The sequence below is a fragment of the Grammomys surdaster genome, unplaced genomic scaffold, assembly GCF_004785775.1.
Source record: "Grammomys surdaster isolate TR1022 unplaced genomic scaffold, NIH_TR_1.0 371, whole genome shotgun sequence".
NCBI lineage: Eukaryota > Metazoa > Chordata > Mammalia > Rodentia > Muridae > Grammomys > Grammomys surdaster.
The window spans coordinates 3411424-3435032 of NW_021604790.1; the positions used below are offsets into that span (position 1 = coordinate 3411424).

The 23609-nt window shown below is 51.9% G+C and overlaps 2 protein-coding genes and 1 long non-coding RNA gene across 5 annotated transcripts in view; 1 reads left to right on the plus strand and 2 right to left on the minus strand.

Moving 5' to 3' along the window:
- The window catches only part of Arhgap27 (Rho GTPase activating protein 27), a 31124-nt gene extending 14164 nt beyond the window's left edge, over window positions 1-16960 (minus strand). The window contains exons 1-3 of one of the 2 annotated variants that reach the window (XM_028780580.1): window positions 16539-16960; window positions 15457-15593; window positions 13543-14214 (exon numbers count right to left, since the gene is read on the minus strand). In XM_028780580.1, coding sequence (XP_028636413.1) covers window positions 13543-14196 — 654 coding nt within the window. In that variant the 5' untranslated portion in view covers window positions 14197-14214; window positions 15457-15593; window positions 16539-16960. Of the gene's footprint in view, window positions 1-9605; window positions 9705-13542; window positions 14215-15456; window positions 15594-16538 lie in introns of those variants that run through there. The other variant, XM_028780582.1, reaches the window with a different exon arrangement.
- On the plus strand, window positions 10487-13538 carry LOC114632113. Its single transcript, XR_003713038.1, has 3 exons — window positions 10487-10651; window positions 13159-13340; window positions 13486-13538. It is a non-coding gene; the product is annotated as an uncharacterized LOC114632113 (long non-coding RNA).
- Window positions 16961-18372: 1412 nt separating the features above from the next.
- Plekhm1 (pleckstrin homology and RUN domain containing M1) overlaps window positions 18373-23609 on the minus strand; it is a 47170-nt gene continuing 41933 nt past the window's right edge. Inside the window, exons 10-12 of one of the 2 annotated variants that reach the window (XM_028780579.1) lie at window positions 21369-21432; window positions 20834-20991; window positions 18373-20244 (exon numbers count right to left, since the gene is read on the minus strand). In XM_028780579.1, coding sequence (XP_028636412.1) covers window positions 20133-20244; window positions 20834-20991; window positions 21369-21432 — 334 coding nt within the window. In that variant the 3' untranslated portion in view covers window positions 18373-20132. The other variant, XM_028780578.1, reaches the window with a different exon arrangement.

Below are 23609 nucleotides of genomic sequence, written 5' to 3' on the forward strand. Positions count from 1 at the left end.
CTGAATTATCTTGATAAACACAGAATGAATATATCCAGAGGTGTAGGGGGCTGGGTAGGCTCTGCTTCAGCATCTATCTGAGCACTGGCTGGAATTTCTGGGCCCTAGTTTCTTTAGCTATACAGCATGGGGCTGCCCTCTTCCCCACCCCCCAGGGCTGGTTTCTGTGAAAGCACAGCTGGCCACTGGGTTCCCACACCCACAGGGCACTGGGGAGAAAGCTGGGTGTGCTTCTGCTTTTCTGATTCTAGGTTTCGCATTGGGCACCCTAAGCACTGGACTCTGCCCTGGCCTCTGGATGACCTCATGAAGCTGCCTGCCGGGCCTGCTCCTCCTGGGTGGGCAAGATCTGGGCGTGGCTCCTTCCTGGCACATACTAGAAGTGGTGCTGGCAGAGGGCCCGCAGAGCCCATCAAGGAAATTCTGGGCTGCCCAGTGGAGGCTGCGGTCTTGAGCCAAGCTGCAGAGTAAGAAAGTGTGAGCAGGGACTGCCTTTTACCCACGCGCCCCTCAGACTTTTCTCTCATTTTGATGCAGTGCACAGGGGCCTCCTGTTCATGCCAGCTTCCCTAACCTGGGCCTGTAGAGCCTCCGTTGGCTATGGAGCCTCACCTCCAACCTCTGTCCACTCTTCTTTTTTAATCACCCTGGTCCTGATGGTGCTTTATAAACTTGGTTTCTCTATCGTGTGTGTGTGTGTGTGTGTGTGTGTGTGTGAGAGAGAGAGAGAGACAGAGACAGAGAGAGAGAGACACACAGAGAGAGATAGAGACAGAAAGAGAAAAAGAGACAGAGACAAAGACACAGACAGAGAGACAGATGGACAGACAGACACACACATGGGTGTGGGTGCACACACAGAGACAGACAAACAGAAAGACAGACAGACAGACACACACAGATAGACACAGAGAGACAAACAAACAAAACAAACACACAGACAGACAGAGACACAGAGACAGGAGAGAGAGAGAGAGAGAGAGAGAGAGAGAGAGAGAGAGAGAGAGACTTCTCTTCCTTTTAAACACTTAGCTTATGGGGTTCTGAAGATCAACCCAAGGCCTCATGCACTCTTGGCAAGCATTTTGACGACTGAGTCACACTCCAGTTTTCCGTGCTGTTTTTGAAGCTCTGGGATTGAACCGGAGTGTTTCTAAAGCTGGGCAGGTGCTCTGTCACTGAGCTATATTCCTAACCAGGTCCATCTTAAAAGAAAACAGAAAGTGGAGGACTAGGGAAATGGCTCAGCGGGTAGAGCAAGCATCTGCCACGCAAATGTGAGGACTAGAGTTCACCTGTAATCACAGCAAGGGAGATGGGGACAAGTCTTTCCCAGATCTGACAAAGAAACAGTGAGCTGAGGCCCACTTGAAGGTGCCCGACATCAGCCTAGGGTCTCCACTTGCATGCACATACCTGTGCATCCACATACATGAGAACACAACCACATGCCATCCATACATGAGAACACAACCACACGCCATCCATACATGAGAATACAACTACACACCATCTATATATGAGAATATAACTACACACCATTCATATATGAGAATAAAACCACACACCATTCATACATGAGAATACAGCTACATGTCATCCACATACAAGAGAATACAACTACACACCATCCACATACATGAGAATACAGCTACACGCCATCCATACATGAGAATACAGCTACATGTCATCCACATACATGAGAATACAACTACACGCCATCCATACATGAGAATACAACTACATGCCGTCCACATACATGAGAATACAACTATACACACCCATGCAAAAGGAGAACAGGAAATATGAGGGAATGAGGCTGTGGTGCAGCTCGGTGGGGGAACACTTGCCATGTGTGAGATGCTCATTTCAATCACTCACCCATTCAGCGCTTGGTCCTATTGCTGCAACCCTTTTATTTGTTTGCATTTATTTATTTAATGACAGTGTCTAGCTACATAGACCAGGCTGGCCTGAGACTCACTGTATAGCCCAGATTGGCCTCAAACTCCTGTCACTGGATAGTTAGGTCAACTTGACATACGCTGAAGTCATCTGGGAAGAGGGAACCTCAATTAGAAAAATGCCTCAAAAATATTAGGCTGTTAGGCAAACCTGTAGGGTATTTTCTTAATTGGTGATTGATGGGGGAGAGTCCAGATTATTGTGGGTAGGACCATCTGTACTGGTTGGTTGTGTGTGTCAAACACAAGCTGGAATTATCACAGAGAAAGGAGCCTCCCTTGAGGAAAGGCCTCCATGAGATCCAGCTGTAAGGCATTTTCTCAATTAGTGATCAAGGGTGGGAGGGCCCACTGTGGGTGGTGCTATCCCCAAACTGGTGATCTTGGGTTCTATAAGAAAGCAAGCCGAGCAAGCCAGGGGAAGCATGCCAGTAAGCAGCACCCTCCATAGCTTCTCATCAGCTCCTGCCTCCAGGTTCCTGCCATGTTTGAGTTCCTGTCCTGACTTCCTTCAAAGATGAACAGCGATATGGAAGTGTATGCCAAATAAACCCTTTCCTCTCCACGTTTATTTTGGTCATGGTGTTTCATCACAGTGATAGAAACCCTGACTAAGACACCCCTAGTCCTCTTGCCTCTACTGTGTGAGTACTGTGATTATACTGCGCCTCGCCGCCTTCAAAGCTTTTAGAAACTATTTTCACCCTCAGTGCTCTCACCATTCAACTTGTTCATTGTTTTTCATCTGGAAGCATCTTGCTCTTCTAGCTTCTCCGACCCCCAATCTCTTATGAACAATTTGTTATGCAGTCCAGGGCTGGTGGTCCTGGGACCAAGGCAGCTGGCACACACCCAGGTCTTGCTCTTCTTCTGTCTGATTCAAGCAGGACCAGGCCAGGTGGCTGGCAGGTTCTGGCTCAATGAAAGGCTGCACCTGTGTGCAAGGCTGGTACCTCAGGACCCTGGGGCAGCCAGGATGCTAGCATCCCTCTAGTACCTAGGAGCCAAATGCATGGTCTGGGTACCGTCTATTCTCAGACCTGTAAGGCAGTGAGCAGGAAGACTTCTAGTTTGGTCATAGAAGTTTGCCCAGGGGCTGGAGAGATGGCTCAGTGGTTAAGAGCACTGACTGCACTTCCAGAGGTCCTGAGTTCAAATCCCAGCAACCACATGGTGGCTCACAACCATCTGTAATGAGATCTGATGCCCTCTTCTGGTGTGTCTGAAGACAGCTACAGTGTATTCATATATAATAAATAAATAAATCTTAAAAAAAAAAAAGTTTGCCCAGCCTGACACCTAAAGGCAGAGGCCACCATTTCTTCTACACTCTGGAATGCCCTTCACCCCAGCCAAGGGGACTCCTGCTACTCAGCCAAAGCCTGCTGAAGGGACACATGCAATCATCTCCACTAACTGATGAGCTGCTAGGAAGAGACAGGAGAAGCAATCAAACCAGTTGCTGCTATCAGAGGCCAGCATGGTTGGAGCTGGCCATGTCACTGGGAGATGGGGATGGGGGTGGGGGAGGAGAGGGGACACACACTAGGATGACTAGCTGATCAGTAAAAGGCCATGGAACAAGGAGCTGCCACATAGATATAAAATACAGACATATGGGAAATCTACCTCTCACTCACTCTGCCCACAGGGATAAACCCTCAAAGGATTGAAGTTGTTGTTGTTTTTAATATTTATTTATTTTTCTTTTTTTATGTGTATGTTTGTGTACCTGCATGAGTTTATGTGTACCACACACATGCAATGCCCACCCACGCCAGAAGAGGGCGCCAGCTCTCCCTGGAGCCAGAGTTACAGGTTGCTGTTCTTCACTAGACGGATTCTGGGAAGCAACCTGGATTTCCTTCCTCCAAGAGCAGCTAGTGCTCTCAACTGCTGAGCCATCTTGCCAGCCTCAGGATTAAAGATTAAAAAAAGAAAAAAAAATAAAGCCATAAAAATAAACACTGAATGGTAGCCAGGTGTGGTGCTTCATTCCTGTCATATAGCACTCAGGAGACTGAGGCAGAGGACCGCCACAAGTTTAAGGCTAGCCTGAGCTACATGATGGGACTCAAGAATAACAGTAATTAAATGATAAATAAAAATAACAATTTTAAAAGGCACGATGGGTTTACATCCTTGTGTCTTCTAATCTTGGCACTGGAGAGACCGAGGCAGAATTTGATGTAAAAGTAGGAACCCGCCAGGCAGTGGTGGCGCATGCCTTTAATCCCAGCACTTGGAGGGCAGAGGCAGGCGGATTTCTGAGTTTGAGGCCAGCCTGGTCTACAGAGTGAGTTCCAGGACAGCCAGGGCTACACAGAGAAACCCTGTCTTGGAAAACCAAAAAAAATTAAAAAATTTAAAAAATCTTGCAGTTTTAGTGTGTGTGTGTGTGTGTGTGTGTGTGTGTGCGCACAGCACCGGTAGACTGTACGACATAGCCACTGGGTAGACTGTAGAGCACAGTGCCCGATGCAAACATTTGAGCTCCATCTTAGCTATGGTTCCCACCTTCTACTGAGGACAGAGGCTTTATTGTGAGATGGCCCGCACCCTCAAACACCTGCTTACCCCCAGGCTTGGTGGGCCACACCTATAATCTCAGCACTCAGCATGGATCTCTGCATGGATCTCCTTGAGTTCGAGGCCAGCCTGGTTTACAGAGGGAGTTCCAGGACAACCAGGGTTACATAGAGAAACCCTATTTCAACAAAACAAAACAAAAAAAACCTGCTTACCATATCCCTTGACCACATCAGAAAGTCCTGTTGAGTGACCGACCTGTTTGCCATTTAGGTTTGTCCAGCACACCCAATGACGCCCACAAGACAATGAAATCACCTACTGCATCTCTCAGAACCGTTCCTATGTTAACTGACACATGACAGGGTATATGCACATAAAATTTTAGCACATTTGTAACAGTTTAACCAAGTCTGTAATAAAAGGCCAGAATCTAAAAGCCACAAAATAAATAATACACTGAATATTTCATTTTTTGTAGCACTTGCATCTTGATCCCAAGGCTTCTTGAAGGCCAAGCAAGGATCCTGCTGCTTGGCAACATTCTAACTCTTTTTTTTTTTTTTTTTGGTTTTTCGAGACAAGGTTTCTCTGTATAGCCCTGGCTGTCCTGGAACTCACTCTGTAGACCAGGCTGGCCTCGAACTCAGAAATCCGCCTGCCTCTGCCTCCCAAGTGCTGGGATTAAAGGCGTGCGCCACCAACGCCCGGCCATTCTAACTCTTTTAATTCTTTATTTTTAGACAGGGTCTTGATAAGTGGCCAAAGTTACCCTCCACTTTCCAATCCTCCTGCTTCAGTCTCTCAAGTGCAGAGACTTCAAATTGGTACTAACCTGCTGGGCTTACATAAATGTGATTTAAAAAAAACTTTTTTCTTTTTAAATTAAGACATAGGTCTTTGTTTTAGGACAGGGTCTCATTATGTGGCCTCATACTCAGAAATCCACCTGCCTTTGCATCCAGAGTGCTGAGATTAAAGGTGTGCATCATACCCGCCCAAGTCTTATTAGGTTGTTCAGACTGGTCTCCAGTCTCTGGGCTCAAATGGTCCAGACTGTAGCAGATACAAGCACATGATACTGTGTTTGGTTTACCAAAAAACCAAACCAAACCAACCAACCGAGAAACCAACCAAACAACCTAGGATTTGATCTCTAGCACTGAAAAAAAAAAGTTAAAAAGAAAATTTGTAAAACTAGAAGCAATAAATGGTGGCTGGAGAGATTGTTCAGCAGCGGAGAGCTGCCCCGCTCTTACAGAGGATCCAGGGTTGGTTCCCGTCTTGCCCACACTGAGCAGCTCACAACTAACTGCATATAACTCCAGTTCCAGGGACTCTGACGCCCTCTGCTGGCCTCTGCATGGACATGGTACACATAAACTCACACAGGCACACACACGCACACGCACACATAAATTTTAAAATCTAGAAAAAAAAAAAAAAAAGAAGTAACAAACGCTAGCGAGATATAGGGGAATTGGAATTCCCCCGGCAGCCTGGGGGAGATGTAAACTAGTACTGCCAGTATGCAAATCAGCATCAGACTTCCTCAGGAAAAAGCTAGAAACAGAGCTATAGATGTTGCAGCCACCTCACTGTGGGCACATATCCAAAGGAATCGGAGTCAGTATGCCAAGGAGACATCTGCACCGCCATGATCACTGTAGCTCCTTCACAAGAACCAACACACAGAGTCAACCTAGTCCTCCATCAGTGGACGGATAAAGGAGACACACAACGGAATACTGTGCAGCCACAATAGATTGAAATTCTATAGAACCGCATGCATGTAACTGGAGGACACTATGTTAAGTGAAATAAACCAGTCACAGAACAACAAATAGCGTGTGATCTCACTTAAATGTGGGACCCAAAGTGTTGGCTTTGATGAAATAGAACAGGAAGTACTGGTTACCAGAGCAGAGAGGATTTTAAATGTTCCCAACACAAATGAATGTCTGTGATGATCAGTATGCTTACAATAATCATCATGCTTTTTATACATGGACGGGATCTCACTCTGTGCTACAAATATGTGTGACTGCTCTGTCAATTAAAAAATCAAAATATTGGAGCTGGAGAGATGGCTGTTGAGAGCGTTGGGTGCTTCTCCAGAGGACCTGGGTTCAATTCCCAGCACCCACATGGTGACACACAACTACCTGCAACTCCAGTTCCAAGGAATCCAGCTCCCTCTTCTGGTCACTGTACATGTGTGGTGCACAGACAAATGCTCAGGTAAAACACCGATACATATAAAATAATACTTTTTTGTTGTTGTTGTTGGTTTTTTGAGACAGGATTTCTCTGTATAGCCCTGGCTGTCCTGGAACTTACTCTACAGACCAGGCTGGCCTCGAACTCAGAAATCCATCTGCCTCTGCCTCCCAAGTGCTGGGATTAAAGGCATGTGCCACCACTGCCCGGCAAAATAATACATTTTTAAAGGTGAAAAACTCAACACAACACTGTACACAGGGCTCCAGTTTCCTTTGTGTAGGAGACACAGAAGGTGAAGTTACCCAATTCCTATTTATACTCGTCTGTGTCTGTGTAACGAAATCAGGAGAAAAATAAAGAATGTAGGTGGTGATTTGTGGCCAACAGAGGCCAGGCAAGGAAGCAGGGAGGGGCCTGTGAGAGTTTACTGTATATATAAATATTAAAAATATTATTTTTTAAAAACTCTGCACACATATTTCTTAAAACTTAAAAATGTTTTAAGACTCTTAGCAGAAGGCAGGGGCAATCAATGCAATTACAACTTGAACTGAAAAGCAAGACCTCTTAGGGAGAGTCAAATCACGTAGGACTGTACTCACTGAAGGAAAAGATTTTATTCACCAGGTTCAAACTTGTGGGCTCAAGTTCAAGCAGAAAGAATTCTCCCCAGTGCACAAATACAAAGTGATGTGAGCAAAGGGGGAGGATAAGCGGGGGGACGGACTCCAGAAAGCCAGTTCTCCAGTGAAAGAAAGCAAAGGAGAGGAAAATTCATACAGGGACCGAATCTAGCAGGTTCTCTAAGCATTGGATGGGACACGGGATTCTCATTTGACTGGGACACAAGGACAGAGGCAGAAGCCAGTGATGAAATGGAAAATATGACAGAAGAAAAGGGAAGCCAGTTACTACCGGATCATTGGGGGAAGACCACAAGGCCAACCAAGAAATGCAAAACTTGGCAATAAACTCCAGACACAATAAATCCAGCAGAAGGAATCAGCTCTTAAATGAAACACGAGCAAAGTAAATGTTTCTTCTAAAGACAAGCAATTGGCCCTGGTTTATTTTTGTTTTTGAGATGAGTTCTTGGTAAGTTGTCCCAGATGGCTTTGAACTTGTGATTGATTCTCCTGCTTCTGGTCGCCAAATGCTGGCATGACAGGTGTGTGCCATCACCCCCAGCTCATACTAAATTTCTAAAGAGGAAATTTTTAAAAATCTAGGGAAAACGAATACTTTCCTAATGAAATGTCAAACAGCCAAAATGAACTAGGGAACTAGGAAAAATGTTGAAACAGACAGGGTAATAGTGATGGGGAAAATAAAATAATACTGCCATGGGAAAAGCTGCCATGGGAACGTGCCCTGGTCTGGAAGGTTCCATGGGAAGAAATTACAGCGTCCTTTAGGACATCACTTCCTTCTGAAATATTTCCTGCCAATCCAATCTCATCCCTGGAGAGAGACGCTTTCAAGTGCCTTCTGTGGCACCTTGGGGACATGTTTGCTACACATCTCCTAATGGTGCATTTGCTGCTCTGTCTGGCCTCCTGGACAATAAGCTATCTGCTTTGCTTTCTTTGCTTTCATGGTGCCCAGTATGGCACCCACCGTTTCTGACTGAATGGGAGGGAGCAAGCCCCAGCGACTGCCCTTCACTATCAGCCAACTGAACCGGCCTGTGGCAAACTTGCACAAGGAAGCCTGGGAACCAGATGCATGGAGAGGACCCCAAAGCGGGCAGAAATAGACTGCAATTTACCCCCCAACATTTAAAAAGAAGTCAAATCATTTTACAGGGAAGGGTAGAGAATTCTCACAGTCAAACAGCCTGGAGAATGTTCCTGCCTGGGGACAAGGAAGAGAGAGGCCGCCTTCGAGGCAGCCCCTGCTCCTCTGTGTCCCAGGTTTAGACAGGAGACCTCCAGTCTCCAGTCAAGAAGGACGCAGGACAGGGACCCTCAGGAGCCTTCAGATGAGCTGGGTAGGAGGGCAGGGAGGGAGATCTGTAAATCCCCTCAGTACCACAGTCCTTCCTCAATTTAGAAACTGGAGCTTCCCTAATTTAACCAAGCACTCTTATGCCCCAGAGCCACGGGCCTGGCTGTTCCTGCTCCTCGAGACATCGGCCAACCAATGTGCCCTGGCTCATCACCCCGAATGCTTTTCTGGCATGGAGCCTGGAGCACATTCCAGACCCCAGTTACTATGACCATGGGCCTTCTTGTGCTTCAGGACCTAGCACTGACCACCTGGCCAGCCGGTATTGAAGACTGTCCCCTCCCACTTCTGAGCAGAGGGCAGAAAAAAAGAGAGAGAGTCCAGGGTTCAGATAGATGGAAGACGCAGCTTTAAAGCTGGATGAGGGGAAACGGAGATCAAGAATGAGCAAGATTTCTGCCCCCTAGGGTCTAAAGAACACAGGGTGGCTACCCAGCTTTCGGGGGTGAGGGCAGTGAGTAGGAGCCCAGGTAGGTGAGGTAAAGAAGGTGTGTGTGTGGGGGGGATGGGAGGACCTGTTCTTCCTACTCACTCTCTCTTAAGCCAAACCCTGAGGCCAGGTCCTGGGGCTGCAGGGTGGGTCAGCGGGGTGGAAAAGATCCGGATAGGTATGAAGAAACCAGGTGAGCAGCTGCCCAAGCTAGGGATCTGTTGGGAGACTCGGTGGTGGGGGCAGCTAGTTGGATCTCCGTATCTCGGCCTCTGCTCCCTGCTTTTACTGATTCTTAGCTTTTCAGAGCACATGGTTGGCTGAGTCTGTCCCTGAGATCTTCGTCCCAGGAAGTGTACAGGACAGGGAGAGATCAGGTAGGGAATTTGGGAGGGAGGCAAGTGCTTTCTCCCCCAACCCCCAACCCCCAGGACCCGGGAGGTATCACTCACAGTTCCTGACAGCTCAGGTGGGAGAACCGAGGGCTCAGAGGGGCTCCTTCCAGTCCAGGTTGTGTCTGAGCTCAGAAGCAATGCTTCTGGGGCTGTTTGCATAAGTTCCAGCAAGGCCTGTAACCTGTCCTGCCAGTGGCCAATGCCCAGGCAGCAGGGGGCGGGCCTTAGACCATCTGTTCCCTGAGCCTTCCTACCTACAAGGTTAGGGCAGGCGTTTTTGACCACACCCCAAAATCTACTAGCTAGAGAGGCCAGAGGCCACAGGGGAAGGGCAATACTGGGGACTGAACCCAGTGTCTGAAACATTTTAGGCGTGAACCATACATCTCATCTCTCTTTTTACTCATTATTTTGAGAGACTGTGTGGACCAGGCTAGCCTTTAATGGACTCTAGATAGCCCAATGTGCCCTTGAAAATGGGTTCCTCCTGCTTCAGCCTCCTGAGTAGCTGGGATTACAGACAGGGCCTCAGAGGCTACTTTGTTGCTTGGCCACCTCTGTGGCCCTAACCCTGTCAGGAGCACAGGCTAGCTAATCCTCATCCCCACCCTGTGCCCTGGATGAAGGTGGTGAGCGCTGGAGGGTCCCAGGTTGGGCAATGTGCTCAGAAGAGAGTGTTTTGCTTTTCTTCCGCTCCCACTGTAGGCTCAGAGGAACAGGGCTGGCCACTACTGATGGCCACCTCGCTGAGACTAAACTTGGTGGCAAGGGTGGGGTTTGGAGTCTGAATTCCTGGTCTGATAGGAACTCACTTCCTCCTAGGATCCTGTTTGCTTTGAGGGCAGAAGGGCATCCTATGCTGCTGCCTTCTGAGCTGCTAGACACCAGCCTGAGCTGTGTGCGCAGGCCTCTGAGTGAGAGGACGTAGGACTGCTGGCCCCTGGGGACTGTCTTACTACACCTCAGCCCAAGGTGTTCAGCTGAGTGACCAACGCACACCAGGTGCCGTGTGTGGTACTTGCAGGAGCCATGAACATAAAATGCCAAATATGGTCCAAGCTTCCTCTTCTCTGGCTGACTGGCCTGCCCTAAGGCCTGAACTGGTATGTGACAGGCAGATGCCCTTTCACCCCGTGACACCTCGTGGTCCACACCTTTGCTCCTGTTTCCAGTCACGCCCTTCCAGGGCGCCTATCTGATCATCCCTCCTCCTGCTTCAGCCTTTCCCACTCCTGCCTCATCCATTCACATAGACTTTGGGATGATGCAATCTGTTCACCCTTCCAACTGACCACAGCGTATCTTTCTTTTCTCTACCAAACTGTTGCCTGCTGCCTGCCGTTTCCACCCACATCCTCAGTCCCTGACCCACAGCCTTCTGTCTCCTGCAATCCTCTGACAAGCCAGCCTTCTGGTAGCCATGTCAGATAATGTCCTGTGCCTTTGTCTGACTTGAGCCTGTGCACAGTCACCTTGGCTTTTAGGCCCCTGCTCGTCCTCTGTGGTCCCTTCGTTTCCTCTTGAGTTCCTCTTTTCCTCCTTTTGACGACTCTATCCGGGTGCACCCCATCTGTTCCCACCGCAGGCTCCCTCCAAGGCCCCTGGAAACTGCTGGCCGCCCACCAGTGTGAGTGGGAAGCTACCACTCGGCCCAACTGTTCTTCCCTGGTCCAGGGTCCTTCTCAAATCCGTCCCATTCCCTACCAAGAGCCTTCCAGCGGCTTCAGGATAACGTCCAAATTCCCACAATGCCCTGCCTGATGGTAGGTACCACAGCTAGCACGAACATTGGGCTAAGATAGAACTACAACTCCCCCCCCCCCCATAAGGGCCTGTTCACGTATCTCCTCTGTCCTTGCTCTATGGCACCCTCACCATAGGTCCATACACGCTGAACAACGTGTGGCAGGGGCATCTATACCACCCAGGCCGCTGTGCTACCATTATCCCTAGGTCTGATGGCTGGAGTAAGGGGTGGGGGGAGGGGACACTGAAGCAAATAGACTTGGGGGATGGTGGCTGGAGGCTGTGAGGAGCTAAGAGGGTGGGGAGTGGGAGCATGAGCAGGGGTGCGTGTGTGTGTGTGTGAGTGTGTGTGTGTGTGCGCCCGTGCATGCCCCCGTACTTATGCATCTATACTCTTTGGAAAATGGCCAGGATCACCTTTCAGGAAATTCCTTCCCATGTTGCCTGGGACAAGGAAGGGCAAGGGTGAGATTTCCTTCCCAAGAGAGAACAAACACCATCCTTGCAGTTTGCTGGGGACAGAGTGTCCGGGAGAGGGACAACAGAGAATGTGCCATTGTTACACTTCAGAGCAAACAGGACCAGAGACGTAGAGCACTCTGTGGAAGCCAACGAGTTAATTAGAGGCAGGCAGCAGCCTCTTTGCGCAGCATCCAGATCTCTGGCAGACTTCCTGGCTCCCTTTTGTGTCTGTTAACAGTCCACCTTCAAAGGTGTCTCCAAACTACTGGCAACAGGGAGCCTGCTGGGAGCGGGAGGAGGGATGGGGAGGTGACACTGGTCTGGAACCCTGGCAGACTTCTGGACCGGGAAAATTTCTCAGGAGATTCTGGCAGCTGGGGTGGGGACGGGGGTCTCTTTCTCTTTGGTCCCGGAGCTTGGATTGCTGCCCTTGGACGGACTTACATAGTCCTGGTTCATGGGTGATGTGGTTGCAGCTCCACGTTTCTTAAGACAGTACGAGAAAGGCCTTGTCCGGTCGCTGGGGAGCAGCCATTCCCACACGGGTGCCATTCCCACAGCTAAGAGCTCATGGGGGCACACGACACATTCCCAAGATTACTAGGACCCACAATCTGGAAAGGCCCTGGAGTTCTCTAGAGGAAGAGAGCCTGCTCAAGGGCGCCAGGGAACCGAGCGCGGATGTTTAGCCATCTGTATACCACAGGCGCCTGACCAGCTTAGCTGGCGCATAACCAGGACGACCATTGATCTGCCGCAGACACTTAAGCCCGCCGAGTGTTGTTCTCCGCAGTGCCCACAAGGGGGAAGGGATGATGCGCGGAAATCTGAGCGCAGAGGCTCAGGGCTGCAGCGAACAGCGAATGGAACCTTATTACTCTTCGTGCATCCACTAGTGCCAAGTGCTTCCACGCCTCACTGCGTTTAAGGCTCACAACAACTTTATTCCTTGGGTATTGTTTACCTACGAGGACACCGAGCTCGTCAGCAGCTGGCAGATGACCCAGCAGAGTCAAATTCAGGTTTCAGTAGCCTCAAAACCTAAACTCTGCTAGCAGAGGCAAGGCCAAGTAGCGGGCCTATGGGGTCGCACCTTCTGGGTGAGGGCGCCCGGGACTCAGTGCCTGAAAGAGGAAGTGAGTTGTGGATAATGCCACAGCGGGTGGCCGATGTCAACCATTTGGAGGCATCCCTTCTCCTCCCGCAGGCTGTCCCTCCCTAAAAGGCTCTAAAGTTCAAAAGGACCGGGCAAAGCAAGAGGATTCCAAGGGTATAAAGATGTGTTAGGAACGAGCTCTGTTTCCAGTGTCTTAGATTAACACAATCAGATTCCGAAAGAGAAAAGATCTCACCATAACTAAACTCGAAACAAGCACATTAAGAATTTTTGTTTTTGTTTAAGGAACTGAAATATTGGAAGCTGCGCCCAAGAGAAGCAGATGCCTGACTTTCACATCCACCATCTGATCAGATCCGACCTCTACCCTCAGTTTCTAGGGAAGAGGAGAGTCCACCTCTCCAAGCGGGTCCTTACAGAGCAGGTGGCATTTTAGGAATGTTATTCGGCGCAGGCACCTGTCATAGGTTAGTTAACCTCCCAGCAGGCTTTGGGGCAGCACCCTGTAATCAAGCTCATTTGCATTGTGCATGAAAACACGAATATTTACTATAATTGAGGTGGAGGGACAACCAGTGACCTCAGGTTTTTTTTTTTTTTTAAATCGTCTAGGCTCTGCTGGATTGTGACCTCCCTCCCGCTCCCTCCCCCTCGCTCGCGGCGACCTACCTGCTTTGGGCTCTCCGCCTGCGGAGGGCATCGCAAGTCGGGGATGGCCTCGTAGACATTCTCGGAGTCGCTACGAGCCAGGGGCCGCGGGCAAACCCAGGAGCCCGCCACGCTGGAGGCCTTGAAGTGGCCCGCGCTGCCGAGGAGGCCGGCAGGGGGCGCGGTGCCGCCGCGCGCCAAGTCATCCAGGGACTGCGCCGGTCGCACCGGTGCGGCGGGCCGCACGTACAGGCAGGCGGGCCCTCCCGGAGCCAGGCTGTTGCGTTGGCCACCGGTACGCTGTCGTGCAGGACCACACAGGGAGCTGGCGCGGCCCCGGGGCTCGGTAGAGGACCCATCGGCGCCCACCGGGGTGCTCACGAAGCGGTAGTCGTAGGCCAGAGGCTCCGGGACTGCGGGGCGCTGCTGCGGTACGGAAGGCTGCGGGGCCGGGGCCGGGTCGCCGAGCGCGGGCAGCTCGCGTACGTACTGCGCCGGGAGGTAGAAGGGGCGACCCCCGGGCTCCCGCCGCACGTGCCACCAGTGCTCGGTGCTGCGGCGCAGCAGTCGGTAACGCTCGTTGGGTTGGATGGCGATACGGCGCCCGTCTTTGCCCGTGTACTCGAAGGGGTGCTCCACCAGCACGTACACGTCCCCCTCGACGTCCGCCGCCATCGCGGCCACCGCGCTTTCCTGCAGGCAACAAGGAAAGGAGCCGCCAAGGTCAGGACTGCGCAGCGGGGAAGAGCATGGAGTCCTGGGGCTCAAAGACAAAGAGGGTTCGAGTCCCGCTCCTGCCCACGTCCACTGCATTCGGGCTTCAGTTTTTCCTTCTCTGAAATGGGGACGTGGATAAAATCATCTCCAAAGCTCTCATTCTTAAGATTCCATTCTGTGTCGTTGATTGTGAGTTATGTGTCTCCCTGCTATCCCCTGGTGAGAAGTTAAGGGTGATAGAAGCCCAACTTTACTCTCGGAGGGGTCGGGGGGGGGGACTTTGGCTTAGAGACTCGCGGTGACTGCAGGATAGCACATTTGCCTGAAGATTGGCTGAACCTCGTTTTCCTGGTTGGCGAATTGGGAATTAAGACCCCTTTCCGGCCGCTCCTCTGCCCCCGTCTCGCCTCACCCTGACGCCTCCAGCCTGCAGGGAATCCGTGGGAAGCTCTTAAGTGCCCCCTCCCTATAGGAGTTTGCCCTCCGGGAGGGCGAGATAAGTCTCGGGGCGCAGGCTGTAGGGCAGCCCCCAAGTTGTTCTACCTTAGAAGTGTCCCTGCCTTATTTAGTCCGGGGATTTTGACGTAGGGGCTTGGACAGCTAAGGCTGGAGAACCGGTTCTCTGGGTTTCTCTTCCCTTCCTCCGTGGTTTCGTCGCACACGTGAACCAAGTAGTCTGGCCCGCCCATTAGGGCCAGCACCGCCCCCTGCACGCTAGCTCCTAGGCAGCCTCTTAAAAGGCTTCCTGGTATGCTCACCTGCCAGGAATGCCTGTCCGGGGGAGTAGCTTATAGGGAATGCATTGCGACAGCGTCACCAGGGTCCTCTAAATCTCTTTGGAGTGATCATTATAACGACGCCCCCACCCAATGCCAGGTTAGTCTGGTGCCTGGTGTGTGTGTCTTTGTACAATCCCAACGGTCTTCAACAAAGTGAAGCCGGTGGCCTACTCCGGAAGTACTGGTCACTCTGAAACCCTACAATGACCACTCCCTACAAGGTGGCCTGGGGATCAGCAGCGGGGTGTCCACCGTCTTGCTAAGGCTGATTTATTTTTTTCTAGAGTTCCTTGATGGTGGAAGGGGTGTAAACTTAGTCACTGAGCCTCCTGACTCCGGGAGATGGTAGCGTGGTAGACCAGAGTTGGACGAGCAGAATCCTAGGAGTGTATACACTTGGGTTACGCCTCCTTCCCCAGGACCCCGACCATGCACTCACGTTAGCTGGGAAGATCTCAGGCTGCCCATGGGCTGGATGGGCGGGGCTGGCGAAGGGCTGCAGATTAGGTCTCTACCATATCTGTGGGCGGGACTTCCAAGGACTGAGACTGAAGAAACCGCACAAAACAGGAGACTCTGGGAGAAGAGACGGAGAACGACACTTAGTAGGGCTGTCCCCAGTCCCCAGTACGGCTTGTCTGTCTGAGAGGGTGAGGAGGAGCCATTAATGCCCGTGCTGGGGCCCTTGGGAGACGTAAGAGACTGGGTCTCCGGGGGGGAAAAGGCACGAGGAAGGGGCTGGGAGGAAGGGGCGCTGATGGATAGCGAGCAGAGCCCAAGAGTCAATAGGTCCTGCTTCTCCCCTCAAGGCTTGGGAGGGATTTGTTGTCCTCCAGGCCCTGCGTTCCGCGGGCGCGATGCTGGGAATGCCCGGCGGAGTTGGCTGTCTTGTCCTGGCATGCACATTCGGAGCGAGGCCTTTTGCTCCGTGAATCACGAACTGCGAGCCCTTTTTGCAGCCGGATTAAGAGCACTACCCATTCCTGGAGCACCTCCGCCCTCTGAGGGCCTCTCTGGGAGCAGCCCGTCCGGGCCTGGAAAAACTAGAGTCCCTTTGCAGGGATGCTCATTGTCAGGGGCGCAGTGTCTCGGGTTGTGTGACTAGGGGACCTGTGCCTCAGATCCCATTATCCGGGCAGAGCGAAGAGCAGGGAGGGATGTAAGAGCCGAGAGGATCCCTGGAAGCAAGATCGCACCCTTAGCCAGTAGGTCTCTTGTATCTTCTGCTCTCGGTCGTCCCTAGCCATAGCGTCACTGATATCTAAGTCAGCACTAGGGGACTTCGGCTGCTTCACCTCTCTTCCCAGAAGGCAGCCTTACGCCTAAAGCTCCTCCCCGGGGTTTGAGCCTCCGGGTCCTCCTCCAGGCTCGCGCTGCTCTAGCCCCTGTGCAGCAAGAGCAGGCGGTGCGCCGGGCCTTAGGGTGGGGACGGCCACCTGGGGGCACCTTTCCCGCCCTCCCACTACTCAGCGCCATCCTCCCCAACGCCATTCCTCCCTCCGTCCAGCCCGGCCCGGGCACCTTAGAACTTTCGCCCGCTGGCCTAGCTTCCACTTGTCCCGGCAGACGCGCGTGGGGTCCGCGTCCGGCGCTGCCTGCTCCACAGCCCTGCTTCGGCGATGCCCTGTTTCCTGTTCAACAATACAACCGGCGGAGAGCGCTCCGCAGAACTTCCTCCCAAGCTGGGGCTGGGCTGTGCTTGCAAGAGACAATCCCCGGTGTCCTGGCTTCCTGTCCCCTCTGGGCCGGGCCAGCGCTCTAGGAGGAGAGACGCCACCCTTCCCCCTCTTCCTCGGGATCCTGGGCCACACCTGGCTGTCTCCGGGGAGGAGGCGGTGGCAGGGCCTGGATGGAGATCTGCGGGGGAGGCAGTTTCTCTCAGCTTCTGGCCAGATTACGCTCCCACTGACCCTCATCCTTGTCGGAGGAAGAGTCACTGTCCAGTAATCTACAGGCAGCCTGAGTGTAGCTTCAGGATCCTCCCAGTTCGGAAACTACCTGCCCCTTGGGAAAGCAGCCTTACCACTGAGGTGTGCCTGTGAACATTTCTGGCAAGGGCAAGCCCCAGGCCCAGAGTGCTTGTTTTCTCTGGCTTCCAAGGAAGTGTGGACTCCAACTAGGTGCTCCGTTAGGAGGGGCTGAAGGCTCATGAGCAGAGAAGGGAGCCCCCACACTAGGCCAATGTCCTTCTAGTGTCCCAGGGCTGAGGGTTCAGCGGGACAGACCTCCCCCAATTTCTTCTTCCATATTTTGCCTTTGTTAGTCTTGTCCACTAAGGAGTCTGCAGTGTGGTCTGTATCTTAGGATCCATCAGGGAAGGCATAGGCATAAAATGAGGGGGTGAGCTTTCCCTCCATCCTGTCTCTCCCAAGTTGCCCTAGTCACCAGGCCAGCCAGCCAGGTCCTTGTCCATACAGCAGCCTGATGCCCAACTATGACACAAGCTAGCCTTTATAGATATGGGTCCTAACTCCTCCCATACGCTTGCGGGGGAGGTTAAATCAAACACACACTAAACACAATGGAGGTGAGCACATGTACTTTATTAGTGACTTTCATTATAGGAGGCACTTTCTGGGGATGAGAACCCCACTTTTCCCATTCCCCTCTAGAGTGGAGAAAGGGGAAACTGCCTTCAGAGGCACTGTGCTGAAGGTGGAAAGACTGAACCAAAGACAGCAACATCAGCGCAAGTGTCAGCCGCCTCTTCTGGGCCTGCCACCCACCCCCAACCTCCAAATCCAGTTCCTCCTTCCTCTGAGCCCAGGCCCCTGGAGAGCCTGGCTCAGAGATGGCCAAGAAGCACCTGACTCCCTGGCTGCAGGTCCTCAAGGTCAGGAAATGAAGTCCTGGATGTCTTCTTCTGTCCCATTTTCCTGCAACCCGGTTTCCCTAGGAATTAGTCTGTTTCCTTCTTTTGTCCTAACAGGGGCGGGGGGGGGGGGCTTCTTCTGGAGCCCCTGGGGAAGGCTAGCAGCAGACAGGTCTCTTGAGTCTTTAATCCATGAGTGTAGGAGCCAGGGCCTAATTTCCTTGCTTGCCTCTCTCTATGCCCAGATTCCTGCTTTTACAGGTAGGTGTGTGTGTGTGTGTGTGTGTGTGTGTGTGTGGTGTGGATGGTCTATTTCTGGGCATTTAAGGCAGAAAGCTAGTTTGAGTTGTTGCAGATGAGGAGTGTAAATCGGAAAGCCTCCCACCTCCACCCAGGGCAACCTAAATTCTCTCTTACCTCTTCTCCCTTGCTGCTTGGTCTGGCAAGTGTGCTCCAGGGACCCTGAATGCTCAGTGCATAGGATTAAGGGGAGCTAGTTGGTGTTTCCCCAGGAGCCGTACAATTGAGATTCAGAAACAAGACTGCTAAGAAAGACCAGCTCTTTACTGCAAAATCATTCAAATACCACAGCAGCAGTTTCTTCTCTATATTGCCAAGGCCTACTTGTCAGAATATTGCATAAAATAACGTTTCCCCCCCAATAGTGTGAGCGCTGCAGAGGTTCCCGTGAGCTCTCTTCTGGTGGGGGAAGTCTCTCACTTGAGCACATCAGCAGCTTGGTAAAGGGGCGAGGACACCTCCAGTGCTCACAGTGCAGGCAGGGGAGGACTCCACCTCCTAGGCAGGTTCTGGAGTACACTCTCACGTGACAGGCCCACAGAGGACAGACTCCTGCCCGTTCAGGATCCAAAACCAAGGAGGCTCTGATCAGGCTGTAGTTTGGGGGATGTGTTAATGCTAGCTAGGGGCGCAGACATGGACACACTGGGTGGTTCTGGAGGCTTTGGTGTTTCAACCACTGGTGAGCACTGTCTTCCATGATGGGGACAGATGAACTAACTGTGTGGCAGCCTCTGCCATCTGCCTCCTGTCTCTTATGTTTTATTGCAAAATTCAAACTTCAGGTGACTCAGCTCATTTACCTCAGGGAGGGTGGGGACACCTCTTCTCTAGATGTGACAGGCACATTTCCAGGGAGGTCCTCCATTCCATTCGAGGCCTCTGGCTCTAAGTTGGGTGGTCTGGGATAGCCAGAGGGGTTTCGGGGTTCATCCCTACAGCTCTACAGGCCTCAAGGCTATGACCATCAACTGGGAAACAATTTCAGGATCAGACCTAAGAGCCTCTTAAGGGCAACCCCGCTCCCAGAAAGTCCTTTGGGTGCTGCACTGTCCTGCTGGGCAAGGTGAAAACTCAAGAAATGTTACGAACTCAAGGCTTTGGGAGACTAGGTCTGGTGAAGCTCTGCATAGCGGATCCCTCTATGTCTGTAGCCGAAGGCTGGCGCCTCTTCTCCACAGATGGAGCTTGGCGCGCTCTGGTTTTGAGCCTACTCTACTCTGCAGGACTAAGAGGGCATGGGGATGAGATGGACAAGGTTGTGGCCTTCCTGAGCAAGGAAGGCTCAAAGTGCTGACAGTGCTGGTGCTGGTCATCCCCTGCTCCTGCTGTACGCCCAGCTAGGTAAGCCAGGGGCTCTGACGGAGGGGGGGATGCTTTCTAGGTGAGAGCATGAGGAGGGGAGGGAAAGGGGTCACTGAAACCAACCAGCCTTACAATGACAGGCCATTTGGCACATGACACTTGCACTCTTGGCAGTATGTGCCAGAGAGGGCAAAGGAAAGGCACCCAGTTCACAGACAGGCCGACCCCACAAAGGCCTGTCCACCCAGCTCCATGCCTGCCTCTGGGCTGGGGTTGCTCTTACCCATCTGCTTGGGTAAAGGGTTGTATTTCTTGGGTGACTTACGTAAGTCAAGAATAAAAAAATATTTTCTGTTTAAATATATGAAGGGGAGAAAACCTGCCTTAAAAAACTAGAGCTTTTAATCAGGAGCATGGTTTGAAAATGCTCACCAAGCTTCGTTTCCACAGTGTATGTATGAACAGCCCTAATGGAGGCGCCATGACAGCTAGGTAAGCCAGGCCCTGTGCAGAGGCACCTGCTGGAGCTCCTCCTGGAGCAAAAGGGTCGTGAGGGGCCTCGGGCATCACTGGGACTTCCTGCACCTTCTCTGTAGGCTGGAGCTGAGCACACCCGAGAGTCTTCCTTACAGGGGGAAGGAGAAGCCTAGGCTGATGACAAACCTAGCTGGATGGCCTTGAAGGTCAGGACAGCAGGGTTAACTAACAGTGTTCTGTTCCTGGTACTTGCGCCGGCGGGCACAGCGGGGACAGCCCTTCCTCACCACAGCCTGGCAGCTCTGGTGGAAGACAGTTCTGCATTCAGCACACCTGAAAAGAGAGCACGGGGGTCACTAGTGCCAGTCTTCTCAATGTGCCGGGGCCAAGGACAGAACTCAGAGAGGCTGTGTTTTGTTAGCAGCTGGCGCCCACATGTGCTGCTCTCCAACTCTTTTGGAAAGTACGTCAGACATTGAACCTGTAAGTGACCCCCCATGCCCATGTCCCATGTCACTCTTTGCCAGTGCTGCTTGACTGCTTACATGACTTCTAGCCTAGCTTTAGAGCAGTTGAAACAAGAGCCCAGGCAGGCCCAGAGCTGATACTGGCTGGTTTCCCTACTGAAGGTGAGTAGATTATTCCCTGGCCTAGCCTTCCACTCCTACCTGAGGTGAGGGAAGACCGGGGTGTACACCCTGTTCAAGGGCTTCTAATAATGCTTAGTGCCCACTTAGTGCTCTAGGACCACACTCTGTCAGCCCCTCAAGCCATCTGTGGACTGAGTCAAAGACTCCCATTTCAAGAGGCAGCAGGGGTAGGGAGTAAGGGGCTGAGAGGCGGCTGTGGATGTTCAGTACGTCCCTGCAAAGCAGGGTGAGGGTTAAGTGGGGATGCTGGCCAGGCTGTGGTTGTGGGGTACCTGACTGTGGTGTCAAACTCAAAGGGAAAGATGATGTCCTGGTGGTGGCAGATCTGGCAGATGAAGCCCCGCTGGGTGCACAGGTCACAGTGGTAGACATGCTGGGAGGCGAATTCAATCAGGGCTTTGAGGAATCCTTCATACACCCCCTCTGCAATCTGCAGGTGCAAGCGGACACCAGTCTCAGATGGCCCCACTACACCACCACAGTACCTACCTCAGGACTCCCCTGGTTCCACAAGGGCAAGGAGAACTCCCTGCATCAGGCTGTTGATACAGGCATTGGCCTGCACCTCAGGTCAGTGGGGCATGGTCCTTATGGATGCTGTCCTTGAAGGAAAGGCCAATCTGCTCTCATTCCTGGGGTGCTGGAGCCCCTGGTTAGTCAAGAGGTGGAGGGCAGGAGGGCAGCCATTCTGAGGGGTGGCCTGAGTTAACGACAGGTGTCCCTTCTGCTATTTCTCTGTGATTTCTTCAGGATTTAGAACCTACTTATGAGTCTAAGATTTAGGGGTGGGCAGCATGGCATGCTCACCTGCTGGAGGTCAGCAACACTGAATTTGTGAGGAGATTCCAAGAGATAATTCCTGTGGCTTAGCCTGCAAAGACAACACAAGCATTTCCTCAGAAGGGCTTCCAAGGTCAGCCCTCCAGTTCCTGGTTGTCTTCCCCTCAGCCCTGCCTACTAGCCAGCAACACAGGTCTGGGTCATCAGGCAGGCCAAGGGTTCAAGTTAGTCTGCCTGAGCTCCCAAGGACACTGATTAGCCCCCAGCACCTGGGGCAATGGAAGTAACCTCCCAGGAGACATGGGGTTCCTTTGAGGGTTGACTAATTTACTGAGCACACTCAGTACACTGTAAACACATGACTAATGAGCGAGGACGGTCCGTGCTGACACTTGGCCAGGAACTGGGCTGAGTATCTAGTCTTTGTCATGGTCCTGTGAAGCCAGTTCCATTTTAACTCCTACCTTGAGAAGACAGGAAACACAGGTTAAATGACTTGCCTGAGGTCACAGAGTTAAGAACTGAGCTAGAACTTGAACATAGGAGTCTGGGAGCCCAATCTGGGTCTAGGATGGAGAAACCCATACAACCTGGCAGGCTACACTGTACCCCGTGGCTGAGGACTCCAATTTGCCCCTAGTAAGGCTCCAGCTTTCTGGGAACAGGAAGTGCCATTTATGGCCAGGAAAACATGAAAGGGGAGTACAAAGACTGACCCTGAGTTGGAGGAAGGGTGGGGCTGATGGGATAGAGACTTGTATCCCTGTCATCTTCTCTTTCCAGTCTTAGGGGCGAGCAGACTCTGGGCCTTCCTTGGGAGTCAATGAATCCTTAGCCTGTCATTTTCAGTGTGGCTTTGCAACTGATTTTCCTGTAAGGCTAGGTCAAGGGCATACAAAGATGTACACAGCCTGGCCTGGGCCTCAGTTTCTCTATCTGTAGCATGGGGAGATCCCTCTTGGTGCTCTGTAACAAAGTTACTGCCTAAGGAAGGAGGTGGGAGCCCTGCAAAGGCCAGGTGACCTAGGAGACTTGCATGGATGGCCAGGGTTTATTACCTGTTTCGTCTAAGGCCTACTCTTCCTCTGGCTACCCCTTCATACATTAATTCCTGGGAGCTTCCCAGGCCCCTCCATCTTCTAGCTCCTGCTTGGGCTTGCTTGGGAACCAGTCCTCAGGACATATATAGTACTGACCCAGCCACCTGCCTGCCATCTGTAGCTGGTTAAGGTCCAAACACTGAGCCCTCACATGGTCCTCACCAAAACTCAGAAAGGGCAGATAACCAAGACCAGTGGTTCATCTTATGGATGGATAGACAGGCTCAGAGCACCAAAGCTACTTCCTGGAGCCGTGAGGCAGTCTAGGTCAGGCAGGGGTTACCCCATGCTCTTCTCTTCCTCTGTGCTTCCTCTAAAAGGAATCTCTTAAGGGAAAGAGTGCTTGCAGCACAGGAAGGAGGGCTTGAGCTAGGACCCCCACTACCTTGTGAAATGCTGGGGTGTGGCCCAAACTCCAGCACCGTGGAACAAAGGACACAAGACCACAAGGACTCACTGGCCAGACAGTCTAGCTAAAACATGGCAAGGTCTGGGTTCAGAGACAGACTATTGCCCATGAATAAGACAATGAGTGACTGAGTAGGACAGCTGTTTGGCCTCTGCACTCATGTACACGAGGCTGTTCAACCTCCCTGCCCCATGTACACACACACAAATCCAATTTTTAAATAAGGTAGGGGTTCCACAGGGCTGTGCCGAGGTGCAGACAGCAAGTCAGGGAGATGGAGACAGAGACAGAAATAGGCTGCCTAAGCACCCACCAAAGGTTGCTTGGAAACAAGTCAGCAGGGTAAGGAGGGTGGCTGGGGCCAGGACCCAGGAGAAATGCTGTAGTCACCCATCTACACAGATCCTCAGGTCTGTGGGTGCCAGAGAGGGAAGTGAGACTTTTCTCCCACGTGGACATTTTACCCCTGGGCAGGGGCACACAGTCTCTGAAGCTCTGGCCTGTGGAATCTCTGAAAGGAGAAAATGGGTCAACTTCATGGAAAAAAGTAGACCCATGGACTGGACTGATGTTAGGTGGCAGAGACTCCAAAAGGCTGTTTGTCTTCTGGGCCCGATGGAAGGACATAGTGCTCTGGGGTTGATTGGCTGCTCTGGGCAGAAGAGGGCCAGCATTCCTCTCTCATCTCCCCAAGAGTCAGGGGACCATTAGACACATCTATCCCCAAGACACAGTGCTGGCTCTGGGAGAAGTGGCACA